Below are 13489 nucleotides of genomic sequence, written 5' to 3'. Positions count from 1 at the left end.
GAAGAAGTCTTTGTTAGAGGTGACAGCTAGTAATGGCTTAGCTGAGTGTTAGGACCAATAGAAAATAGAGCTAGGAACAGGCTTCTGCTGAATGTGTATCCCTGCTGAAGTAAAGGCAGGAGAGATTGTTACTTGGAAGGTATCAAGGATAGACACAGAGCAGACTATGACAGAGTTCTTGTTATGAATCTCCTCTCTGGAGGGAATTTGGAGAAGTTATCTCTTCCATCCTCCAGCACTAAGGCAGGATAACATTTACATAAACTATTCCTGGCAGATGTTTGTTGAACCTTTTCTTAAAACTTCCCTGTGCTGTGTCTTTGCTTTTCCATGGAAACCAGTATTATTTCTGAACCATCTCTGCAACATGAGCATTTGAAAAAGGTTTCTGATCCTACCAACCCTACTCTCATTTAAATCTGTTTGAGTTCTCCCTGTATGGAACAACACTACGCTCCATTCTACAGAAATCTATTACATATTTAACTAACAAACCCAAATATGTACCACGGTTGTTCGTTTTTGATTATGGATGTTCCTCTCCTCTGAACTCTCTCAAAACAGTACATATTTTGAAGTCCACTTCTCAGAACCAGGTACCACATTTTCCAGTGCTCCCAAAACTTGCTTCCTTTTGTCTCCAAGGTCATCACTACTAGCTCCAAGATTGTCTGGGACAGATTGCTTATTTGTTCTAGGAGTAATTTCACTGAGCTTGCACTGAATCACAGATCAGACCTCTAATTTATTTCTAACATCTTTTGGAGTTGTCAATGGTACATTTCAACAACTTACTGAACAGGTTATAGTCCTTTTCCAACAAACATTCATGAAACTGAAGAAAGTCAGTTAATTATCAGAAAGTCATACAATTGCTGCGGTAAGTTTACCCTGTTAATTGATCAAAACCTATAGTGTGGAGTGTGATGATATGGAGACCTAAGGAGTCTGTGCATGTAAAAGATGCAAGCAGAAAATAGTTTAATGGATTTTGTACAGCTGAAAAATCTGTAAATTTCTTTATCAATAGTTTTACTTATGGGAGAATTTGGTGGATGAAGTGTAGCACACAATCACAAGAACATTAAATGCTTGGTGATTCCATTAAAATTGTGTCCTGTTCCCACAGAATTCAATTTATTAGGAAATGATAATTTAAACTATAGAAATATATGAAGAATATGAGAAAAATAATGCGTTTTCAATCTGAAAAGAAATTGAGAGGCTGAAGCTGTAGAATAGATTGTTAATAGTGAATTGGAAAAAAAATTGCTTTTTTCTTAGATAGCAGTCAATTCTTGTAAGTAAACTGTCAAACCAAACTTTGAAGTTTAATGGCAATTCAATATTAAAATGGAGTCTTTAGAGCTTTGATTTAGCAAAATTAGTCTTGTAACTGTAATTTTATTTCCCTGGTTAATTGGTGGGTAGTCAATGTTGAGGATTGAGGAGCCTCTGGCACTTACAGTTACTCTTCTGTTTTAGCCAAACTGTCTGCAAAAGTTGTCACCTCCTTTGAATTGTATCTATATCAATGTGTGACAGGCAAACACAAGCGGAGCTGTTGAAGGACAGAGTCAAGAATTGGAAGGCTCTTGGATATGAGGATGTTCTGCAGTACAGAGTGGGCAGAAACTGACTTCTAATTTAGAATTCTATCTCTAAATTGGCTGCCATAGAATTTTTAATCCTTTCCAACTAGCTTGTACAATACAAGTTCTGTTGCCAGCAATCTGGGTGTTGAAAACAGGATTTTACTCGCAAATCAGTTCTCAGAAAGCAAACATATCTGTCCATGGGTCTTTTTCTTAAGTAGATACCTAGAATGGATACAATATATAAATAACCAAAAACAAGGCATCCTGTATTTCATTAGGAGCAGGAGCTTGTCATAAATTGACAGGCATAAATATTATGCAGAAGAGAAGAAGTGTCTCTGAATTAGAAAACTGTTTGAGGTAGTAAAATTTTGAAATGTGAAGCTTAAAATAAGAAAATTGCAGAATTAATGGATTATTAGAAACTCCACCAAAAGCTGCACCTTGTAGGGAAGGAGAAATATGACATTAAAAGGAAAAGGAAAGAGTCCAAGAAAGGAGAGGCTCTTACTTTCTAAAGTATTTAGGTCAAGTAATGTTCTTTGTTAGAATCTTGGCAAGTCCATAAATGTCTCTGTTTATTTAAGAATTACTTAAAATTATGCAGATGCAATAGATCAAGTTGATTGTGATCTTTGTGGCATGATGATTATATCATCTGTTTGATGTGTTCATCAGCTTAGAATTCAAAGAAGTACTATCAAAATTTCTAATTTGAAATGTCAAAGGTGGAACAAATTTGAAAGAAAGTAATGAAAGCCTCCAAATCCTTCATTACACAGTGGAAATAGTTTCAAGATTCTGTCAAAGACATTTCTAAATTTTACAGAAAGGAAATTCAAGAAGGAAGGCAAAAGCAGGAAGATATTTTCTGTTTTGATTTTAAATTTGAACAAAATACAACTTTCACAGCTGGAAAGTCTGCTTTTCAGCTGGATTTAGGGAAAGCAACTATATAGTGTTAGCTGACCTCTCTCATTTGCATGAAGGGCTTTCCTAATTGCTTTAATAGCCTTTAAAGTGGCATCAGGAGGATTGTAACTATAAGTTAAGTTAATATTTTTTTAAATTTAATTTAGCTTTATAATCCTGAAATGCAATTTTTGCATAGTTTGAATGTAGTAATTCTGCTGGGCAAAAATAAGGTGGACACTTTCTTCTCTACAGAACCTACTTTACCTTAATATTTTTTTTATTGTTTTCATTTCAGACCGACTCACAATTTTTTTGGATTTATAGAGTGAGTCTTTGGGACACTCAAAAAATCTTTTTTTGTCCTGTACTCTTAAATTACTAGGAACAGCTTTATGTAGGTGTTTTTATTTGAAGATAATGAGAATGGCTGAGTAATATCCTGTGTGAAATGAACGCACAACTCTTGGTTCTAGTTTACATTAGACAGATATTTACATCAAAGAAAAATAGTGCTAGTACCATTTTACACCATAGTCAAGAGTGTTAACAGAGATGTTAAAGATATTAACAGATATTGAATTTTTTGCCATATTTCCCTTCAGTCCAAGGAAGGTTTCTGGCTGCAGCAACTGCTGTAGTGGAAGTAACTAAAGCAAAGGGGTTTTTACTCATCTTTCTACCCATATGCATTTTGTTAGTTTGGTAGGTATAATGTCTACCTACCTCTTGCAGTTCCTTTTTAATGTGAAGTCTCAGCATTATGACTGAGTAAGAGCATCTAAATAATTGAATGTGTGTTTGAGTAGGAAAAAGCAGGGTGTTCAAGACAGCTCCACCACATGAATATTATAGCATAGAGAGGGAAAAGTGTGAAAATAAAAGAATTGAACACCTAAAGTTTTGCAACAGTCTGACCTTTGTTCTTCACAAAGGTGTTAATGAGACTTCATATATTCATCTTGTCAGGCAGAACAGCAGCAGAAAGAAAAAGAGAAAGCGAGAGAAAAAGAAAAAGATAAGATATCTCCTGATAAGACAAGTGGAAAAGATAGTAAAGGAAAAAAGTCAGTGTCATCATCCCCTGTTAAAAAGGACACCAAATTCAAACAACGGGGAGAAGTGGAAGTGAAAGACAAATACATTGGTATGTAAAATATGATGATATACTCCTGGTAAACCTTTGGAATACTTAGTTTTGTTTCATGTTGAAAAGTCAAGATCTATTTGGCAATATCAAAATTTTGCCACTTTGCATTTGAAGAGGGCACTGTATTCTGCTCAGTGTTTGGATGGATTGTGCAGTCCAAGTAGTAAAATACAGATAAGTTACATGTGGCATGTCAACATCAAAATGTTTGGGCATATGTAAGACTACAATTAAGTAGCCAAATAAATCCCACACAAAGCCTATCCTAGAGAAAGATTCCAGAATAATTAAATGTCAGTATCCAAAGGTGACTTTCTCCTTGTATTATAGTTTAAAACACAGCTGACAGAGTTGTGAACCCTGTCAGTGAAGAAATTTTTCATTACTTCCAATCTGGGCTTCCCCTCTTTATATTTGTTCTAATATAGCTGTATAAAGAAAGAGGGAAAAGAAAAAGCATGCCTTAAATTCAAAGACAATCTATATCTGTTTCTGGTAGCTAGCAGTCATTTTATCATTCATCCCTAATACATTATCACCTTTCTGAAATTAAATATTTCTGCTTTTGAGTAATATTGAGATTACTTGCATTAATGTCTTTCCTCTTTTGCATATGGACTAGTCACTGATAATTAGAAGTGACTGACTGTTATGCACTTGTCATGATTATTAGCCTAATCATAATTATAATTTTAAAATGGCAGGCAGTCTTCAGCATGTACGCATTGGAATTTTTGGATCTCTGTAGGTGACTGTGCAGACACCTGTCTTTTTTGTTAAAAATAATTAATGTTCAGTAATTCTATGTGCTCATATTTTTTATTCCTGCAGTAACTGAGACATAAATTTATGTACTTCATTTTCAGTACTAGGAGTGAAATAATAAGCTAGTTTTCTTCTGGTTTTGATTTTTACTTTATGTAATATATGTGCTGGACTGTGGTGGCTGCTTCCTCAGTCAGTCTCTCTCTAAATTTCTGTGTTATTTTATGTTTAGCTAATATTACAAGCACCTGGAGAGCCTGCTACTCCAGGTGGTAGCAGCATTTGCATAGCCCTGGGCATATGACTGAGCCCAGGCAGATGTCAGTGCCAGGCTACCTTTTTTCCTTCCTTGGACAAATGAGTCCCACAAGTTGAGGAGTCAGTAAAGCACTTTTACATGTGATGTGTTAGTAAGCATAAGAAAGGATCTTAATGCTAAATAGAGTATAAAGCTGTGATTTGCTTTTACTGTAGGTTTGTCTGCACTAACTCTATGTGTTTCAGCCTTGATGGAGAGATACAGGACCTCCAGCAGACAGTTTCTGTTAACTTAAGATAAATAACTGTACTGGATTAATTAAATCACTTGATACCTGTCTTACTACCTGTATTTCTCCATAAGGCATAAAAGGAAACTACACAACTCTAGAGCTTCTAGAGAGTTCATGTCTACTTATATCATGCTTAACCTTTTGCTTTGGAACTGAAATGCTGCTATGCATATTTCTACATAACTGATAAGCCCAAATAGAACAGGTACTCAATGAAACTCCTCATCTACGTTTTAATATGAATTTGGATATGCCCCTGCCACCTAAAAAGACTAGTGTGAATTGTTATTACCAGGTGATGAGGATTTTGCCAAGAATTACATCTAGTGAACATGAACCTGCTGGGTAGGGAGGAGTCAGCAGTGAGTCAGCTGATACCTGCAGCTAATCCTTTGAAATTATTATTACTTGGGTAATTTTTCATGTAAGATACAGTGACTTACTTTTTGTCCAGCTCTATGTCCAGCTTTATGCAGGATAAAATAGGATAGTTTAAACTACCATTAAGGCATGTGCATATGTCCTAACACTAAACTCCTTTGAGAGGAGCAATTACAGAAATGCTGCTACAACATTCTGATTATAATCAGCTTCTGCAGTTTTTCTCCTGGTCTTTCTCCAAACAATTATTACTTCTGACTTGTATTCTTCCTATTGTGTTCTAGGTGGTTTGGTACAGAAGAACTGAGTCTTATACACATAATTTTTGAATTTATATGTAATTTTCCCAGTGAGAGTATAAAATGACTGTTTCTGTAACCTTTATTTGCATAACCCCATATAGTCAAGTAAAAAATTTATTTGTTTAGATGATGAATGTTCTTATTCAAATTTGTTTTTGTTGTGTTTTGAACAGATGATGAACCAGATGATGGTGCTCATTATTACTTTATCATTCTGGGTTTCCCCAATCTTCAGCTGTTGCCTGTCTTGATTGACCTTGGGATTAACATTTCAAGTGTAATACAAATTTCTTCTGAAAATTACAAGCCATTGCAGATATACTTAGAAGCAACTAAACTTCAAAAACAATCTTCACTTTCACTTGAAGGTAATCTGGTCATTAAAAAAAATATGTAAAAAGGAGATAATTTTATATACAGGAAATGACTGTTCTGGCTGTGGTTTTCTCCCTCTCTATGCCTTGTGTTTGTGCTTGCTACTTGTGAGCAGCTGTGTTTGCCAGTGCCAAAATAGTATTGCCATTGGTTGACCACCAAACCAAATGGTTTGCCAGTGCAAAAACTGGACAGTAGAAAGAGGGACTGACTAAGCAGGCAGAGTTTGCAGCCACAGTAGCCACCAAAGAATGTTTTATCAAATGTATGCTTCTGTGAATTGTTAGGAAGCGTACTGGTAAGAAAACTTGGCTCATTTGGTAATTTTAATGAAAGTGAACAGTTGGCTGCTTTGGGACTGTGGCCCCAGCCACAGAAGAATATGCCTCAGAATAATGTTCTGTAATTATACTCAGCTGTTAACACTTTTCTTGAACTGGGATGCTGGTAAGCAGCGAGCTAAATATGCATCATCAGTGATGGCTGGCTATCCTGAGCTGTAGTGACATAGCCAGCAGATTAAGGGAGACAGTTATTCCCTGCTACTTGGCTGTCATGAAAATAGAATTATGGACTCTACAGTACAAAAAAAATACCAATAAACTCTATTCAATCCAGCAAACAGCCTCCCTATAAGGACTGGCTAAAGGACCTTGAAAGAAGAAAAAGTGGTTGTGATCATGAATGGCCTTTGGAATTTTCAGGCCCCAGAGACAGGGTGAAAGTCTGGAGAAAGTCTCTTGTTGGAAAAGGGTTGAGTTAGGGATTACTTAAACAAACTGGACACACATAAGTCCATGGAACCTGATGGGATTCACTCAGGCATACTGAGGGGCTGACTGTGATGTCACTTCAAGGCCACTGTTAATTACTTTTGAAAAAACATGGCAATTGGAAAACATGCCTGAAAACTGGAGGAAAGCATCACTCCTATCTTCAGAAATGGCAGGAGTAACTCAGGAATGTAAAGGCCGTAAAGGCCACTCAGACTCTTCTCAGTCTCTGGGAAGATAGAACAGCTAATCCTGGAAATATTTCCAGGCACATGAAGGACAAGGAGTTGGTCATTTAGCATGGATTTGCCAATGGAAGTCATTCTTAACCAACCTGATAACCTTCTATGACAAAATGACTGTCTTGGTCGAGGAGGAGGAGGAAGCAGTGAATATTGTCTGCCCTGACTCAGTAAGACCTTTGGCACTGTCTTCTCATAAAAGTGTTTGCTTGCTGGGTAAGCAAACACTGAGATAGATTGAAAACTGGCAGAATGACCTGCCCTAGAGCGTGTCAGAGGGGATTTGTGGTATGAGTCCAGCTGAACATCTTTGTTAGTGATCAGGAGAGTTCCCTCAGCAAGTCCTCTTATGATACAAAACAGGATGGAATGGCTGAAACACCACAGAATTGTGCTGGTTTTCAGAGGGACCTCAACAGGATGGAGAAATGGTCTGGTTTAATGGACCCCATAAAATTTGGCAAGGGCTAAATCCTGCACCAGTTCATGGTGGGGGCTGACTGGCTGGAAAGCAGCTCTGCACAGAAGGACTCGGGTGGTGGCAATGAGCTGAACATGAGCCAGCCCTGTGCCTTTGTAGCAAACAGGGCTAGTGGTATACAAGGCTGCATCAGGTCAAGGGATTTGAACTTTCTTTTGTGTTCAGCACTGGTGAGGCCATACTTAGAGTTCTGTGTCCAGTTCTGGACTCCTCAGTAAAGGAGAGATAAGGAGCTATCGGAGAGAGTTCATCAAATGACTACAAGTATGTTCAAAGGACTGGAGCATCTCTCATGTGAGGAGAGGCTGAGAGAGCTGAGAATGTTTACCCTTGAGAAGAAAGAGCCTGGAGAGAACTCATCAATGTGTATAAATGCCTGAAAGGAATGTGGAAAGAAAAGGAAGCCAGGCTCTTTTTCAGTGGTGTTCAGTGACAGGACAAGAGGCAATGGCAAAACTGAACAGGGGGTGTTAGCTGAAGACAAAGAAACACTTGTTTACTGTGAGGGTGACTGAGCGCTGTCACAGATTGCCCAGAGAGGTCATGGAGACTTCATTCTTGAAGGTACTCAGACACCATCTGGACAGGGTCCTGGGCAGTCTGCTCTTGGTGACCCTTCTTGAGCAGAGTTTTACCAGATGAGCCCCTCAGGTTCCTTTCAGGATCAATCATTGTACTTGGAATAGAAGATGATGGCAAGATATAAGGGGGGGTATTTTTTAATCCCCAAGTTAGGTGTCAGATATTTGCTGAGACTCTAAGGATGGAAATACTTTAACAATAGAGTAGACTGATACATGATTTGTGCTTTATGTTAAAGGGAGACACTGTACCATGATTTGTCAAATACTCATATATTTTAGATTTAGAAGCAGAGAAAAGAAAGGAAGATGAAGCTAAGAAAGACCTGGAAACATTTTGGAAATTCCTGGAGCCTGTTCTGAACAGTGGAAAGCATGGATCAAGTCTCTTTGATGTTGCCAGGCTTCATTACCTAGTTAAGGAAAGTGACTTTCCCCCTGATTGGTCAGACAGCGAAATGCTGGTCAGTACATTCTGTTTTTTACAGTACATGCCATGCTTTAGGGTTTGTAACTTTTAACAACACTTTAGGAATTTAATCTCAAGTCTTCTCTGAAACACAACCACAGTAGTTAGTATATTTGTAATCATAAACAAAAATTATTTCCTATGTATCCAACAACTTCATTCAGCATCTGTTTACAAGGAGTCCATTGAATAAAAATGCCTGATTTGGAGTTTCTTTATATTGTAGGCCACAGCAGAAGGGTTGTAAAATAGTTTGAGGTTATTTTAAAGTTATTGAACATGTTTGCATCTTGTTCGAGAGTCATATGTGTGTATGAAATAACACAGAAGTTATATTTTTGTCCTCATAACATCAAGCCTACTTACTGCACCTCAGAATAGTCACATGAGAAAAAAATAGCTGAATACAAGAATACCTTTTGATATATGATATTGCTTTATCATACTCAGTACTGCTTCTTTTTGTCCAAAACATGGATCTAGCTTATTATAGCCTGCTGAGTCAGGACTATTACCAGGCACTGAAGAAGAAAGTGAATCATTAGAAATGTTTTCCATCCTAGATTCTCACATATAGTGAAGTAAAAGAGTCCAGTATTTCTCAATCTACAGTGTCAGCAGTAAAAATACAAACTGCTAAAACAAAATAAGGCAACATGCTATAATTTAACCTAGTGTATTTGTAGTCTGTATTATTAGGATTAAAGGACATTCTAGGGTTAAACTGCATTCTTCTAACCCTTACTTGTAGTACGGTAGATTCTGTATACAAACAAGTGACAGTGATTTCCAAAGCATTCACTGAAAATGCGTTAATTGTGGAATGTAGGCTTGCTACTTATAATATTACTTATCATTATACTCTTTATACAATCTTACAGTGCCAAGCCCCTTTTGGGAAAACAGTTTTTCTCTTCCCTATAATCACATCGCACAGGGTTTCTACTTTTGATTATCTTGCAAGCTCCTATATTATAGTTGAAATAAAGGAAAAACCATCTGTCACTGAAACAGATTTAAACAAATTGGAGTTACAGTTTCATGAGCCCTACAGAAGTAAGAAAGTTTTTAAGTTTTTTAAGAAACAGGTGCAGAGCATATAGGTTCTTAAATCATAGGTTGATAAAGTAAGTCCGTTCTTGTGGACTTTCTGGAGAATCTCTGAGTCCAAGCTTGCTGCATCTCTGAAGTGCAAGACACACAGGAGGAAAATTCTTGGGGCAAAATGTTAGACATTAATATAAAAATGACAGAGTATTGCATACTGCAAGTAGTCTCTGCTCTCAGATTTGAGATCTTTAAAATAGAAAATACTTTCAAAAATATTTACTTTGTTGAAGAGTCTCTAATGGTTAGACTTAAAAACTTGTGATAAAAATCTATGTCCTGAGGAGACACCAGGCAAATTGAATTACAAAATTGTAATTATGCTAAATTTTGCTTGGATCCCATTGAGCAGCAGGGTTTTGTTACTTATGACTTTGTAAAAAATCTTGTTTTGTTTAAAAGACTGCATTGAAAACACTCCAACATATTTTATAAAACTTTTACGTGCTCTAGTGATACCTTAGATATACAAATATATGGATGAAAAGGTGTTATACTAGCCCATTCTTCAGAAGAATATTGAACTGGGAAAACAAAAGTACAAGAATATTAATGAACATTCTGTTTTTGCAAATAGAATTTCTTTCCCAAGTGTCTCTTCTAGTCTTTAAATGTTCTGAAAATGGAGTCAAGTATTCCATAACTTAGTGATTTGGAATTGCCAGTTTCCCAGTGTCATAAAGAGCCACTGAGTTGAGGAAAGCAGATGTTTTGGTTTGTTAGTTTGGGTTTGTTATTTTTCTTAGTGCCTAATGTCAGTTGTGCTTCTTCACTGTGTTCTATTTTAGGAAATTTAAAATTGAGACATTCAATGTTGTTAGCCACCTCCTAGAGGCAAACTTCTTAGTACAAGAGACTTGCCCTAAATCCACAAAAGTGAAAAAATCACTCAGAAAAGGGCTTTTTACAGAAATCATCTAAAAGTTATAATAATTCCATTCTTTCCACAAAGTGCAGGATGTACAGGAGAAGATTACATCATTAAAGCTGTTGAAACTTGAGTGTTTCATTTGGTCTCCTACATGGTATTGGTATTTGTAAAAGAGCATTTAATATTTAAAATAGCAGTTGCTATTATTCTTTTTATTCCTCCCAAGCTTTGGTGAAAACCACAGTGCATGACCTCAAGAACCATGACTCTTAGCTTGTCAGATTTTTGCAGATACAGCGCTCTCCTTCTGGACATTTGGGCACTATGCTGACATTCCTTCACTCACAACTGTGGATTTCAGAATGCCATTCTTGAGGTTTTCTTTGTTTTCAAAGGGCAACAGAAAGAAAGAAAATAATATGAGATTATATTAATTACCTGGCTAGGGTTTTATTTTTTATCCTTCTAGAGCAGGGAAATGATTGAACTTGCACATATGCTGCAGGTTGATCACTAGTAAAAATGTACATACATTACAAAATACTTCAATTTTTCTCTTCCATTCCTTCCCATCCAAAAAAGATCCATCTGCAAGATAGCAGACCTTGAACAGTTACTGTTAAGACAAGTAAGACTTTATAACAACTAAAGCACTTTGGCAATATACAGTCTATACTCTGCTGTGGCAGTGTTAAGGCAAATAAAATGAAGGAGGTTTTAGAATAACTCTATAAAACATACTGAATTGGTGGAGGAAAAGGTCTTTTGTAAAATTCATAAACAGATGTAGATCTGCTGGTTAAAGAGCTAATGACTGTTATCACTAAGTTACATGACATTTTATACACACTCTTCATCCTTTGTCTCTGGTTTTCTCTCACAGCTTGAATTTGGTACTGTGGTGTTTGAACACATTGCTTGTTTGATGTATGACTGCCTGGACTGGAGAAGACAGCATTGCAACTACTTGGAAAACACCAAGTTTGTTAATGTGCCTTTGTTACCAGAGAGCAAATCGACACAACCATCTTCATTTGAGGCAAGGACCCTTCCCTTCTTGTTGATAATATCTAATTTTAGGGTAGAATTGCCTGTCTTTAATTTTGACTCAAATATTTACCTTGGACCATCACTCTGTGAATAATTTTCAGTGAATGAAAGTTTTACTTTTGTTTTTAGCATTTAAAACCCCCAAAAATGGGAAAAAATAGCTGAGCATTGGGGAAACAGAAAAGGGAAATTGGAAGGACCCTAGAGGCATAATGTATCATAGGTGTAGAAATTTCTTAAATAGTGTCTGATGATACATTCTTATGTATGAAAAATCAATATGCCTGCACAGAGCTACTATGCAATGTTGCAGATCTATAAACTGTCAAAAAAAAAGATTATTAGTTCTATGCAAGATCGATTTCCTTATTTTACTTATGGTAGCAAAATGTTAAGTAGGCAGAAGAAAGTAGCTTATTAGAACATGCACTTCATTTTTACTATCTTGTTCCAATTAAAAGTTTAGCATGTAGTCTGGGGTGAGTAACCAAAGCTAAATGAAATTAACTTCTCCCACCTATTTGTGCAATACCCATTTGTTTTATGGTTTCTGATTTTTTTTTGTTAACTTTCATTGTCTTAGGAGCAACCAGCACCACGGATGTCACCTACAAGGAAAAAAGGGAAACAAGAAGAAATTCTGCCAACAATAGTTTTGTCAGAGAGTATGTTTAAAGGGTTAAAGCACCCATCTGTAGTTGATCCCTCTGTCAAACCATTTATTCATCTGACAGCACAAATCCTCAAAATTATTTGTGTAGTTAGCTGAAGATGTTGTGTATCCTGGTGAATGCATTATGGAACTGAGTGGTGATAACCAAGTTCTTTAGAAAATCACATTTTCTATCTGTTCCTAGTCAAATTCAGATTTAAAAGATCTCAGTAATTTTGTCCAATCTCTAACTTTGTTAGACTCTTTTTAATAAATATTGTCTGAAGGTTCACAGAATCACAGAATATTCTGAGTTGAAAGGGACCCACAAGGATCACTGAGTCCAATTTAGCCCCGCATAAGACATCACAGCATGTGCCTGAAACCATTTTCCAAATGCTTCTTGAACTGTCAGGCTTGGTGCTTTCACCACTTTCCTGTGGAGCCTGTTCCAGTGCCCAACCACCCTCTGGATGAAAATGTCTCTAATACGCAACCTAAAACTCCCCTGACTCAAGGTGAGGCTGTCCCAGTGCAGAGCAGAGTGGGACAATTCCCTCCCTTGCCCGGCTGGCCATGCTGTGCCTGATGCACCCCAGGGCACAGTTGGCCCTCCTGGCTGCCAGGACATGGCTGGCTCATACTCAGTTTTCCATCAAACAGGACCCCTGGGTTGCTTTCTGTGGTGCTGCTCTCCAGCATCTTATTCTCCAGTCTGTCTGTACATCCAGGGTTGCCTCATTCCAGGCACAGAATCCAATACTCCTGGTTTTTAAGCTTCAAAAGGTTGATTATTGCCCAGCCCTCTAATTTGTCAAGGTCTCTCTTCAGGGCCTCCCTGCCTCTGGGAGAGTCAACAGCTCCTCCCAGTTTTGCATTACCTGCAAACTTGCAGAACTGATTTGGACTATAAATTGGCATTTCTAAACTAATGTATCTTAATGTTTTATCTCTTAATATAGCAGAAGAGACTTCTGTTCTGTTTCCTTCTGTGGACATGAGATATTACAATGACTTGCTGAATCAAATTCCTGAGGAGTACATCTCTGTACCCTTAATACTGAGCTGCATGTTGGAACAGGTGGGAATGTTCTCTTTTTAGTTTCTGTGGCTATTTTGGCCTAGACCTAATATAAAGAATTAACAAAGATCAATAAATCCATCTGTTTAAACCTAAAATATCAGACAGTGCATTGAGGCACTGAGCAAGGAGCTTCAATACAAAGGAG

General features: G+C 37.1%; 1 protein-coding gene across 1 annotated transcript in view; it reads left to right on the top strand.

The window, feature by feature from the left end:
* The window catches only part of SPAG17 (sperm associated antigen 17), an 89166-nt gene that overhangs the window by 21034 nt on the left and 54643 nt on the right, over nucleotides 1-13489 (top strand). Inside the window, exons 5-10 of the mRNA XM_066569620.1 lie at nucleotides 3480-3657; nucleotides 5833-6027; nucleotides 8394-8575; nucleotides 11442-11597; nucleotides 12192-12273; nucleotides 13223-13341. Of these exons, the coding sequence (XP_066425717.1) occupies nucleotides 3480-3657; nucleotides 5833-6027; nucleotides 8394-8575; nucleotides 11442-11597; nucleotides 12192-12273; nucleotides 13223-13341 (912 nt within the window). The remainder of the gene's footprint in view (nucleotides 1-3479; nucleotides 3658-5832; nucleotides 6028-8393; nucleotides 8576-11441; nucleotides 11598-12191; nucleotides 12274-13222; nucleotides 13342-13489) is intronic.

Source organism: Molothrus aeneus, chromosome 2, assembly GCF_037042795.1.
Source record: "Molothrus aeneus isolate 106 chromosome 2, BPBGC_Maene_1.0, whole genome shotgun sequence".
Classification (NCBI taxonomy): Eukaryota; Metazoa; Chordata; class Aves; order Passeriformes; family Icteridae; genus Molothrus; species Molothrus aeneus.
Note: the sequence above shows the minus strand (reverse complement) of the source record. Positions and strands in the feature narration are given on the sequence as shown.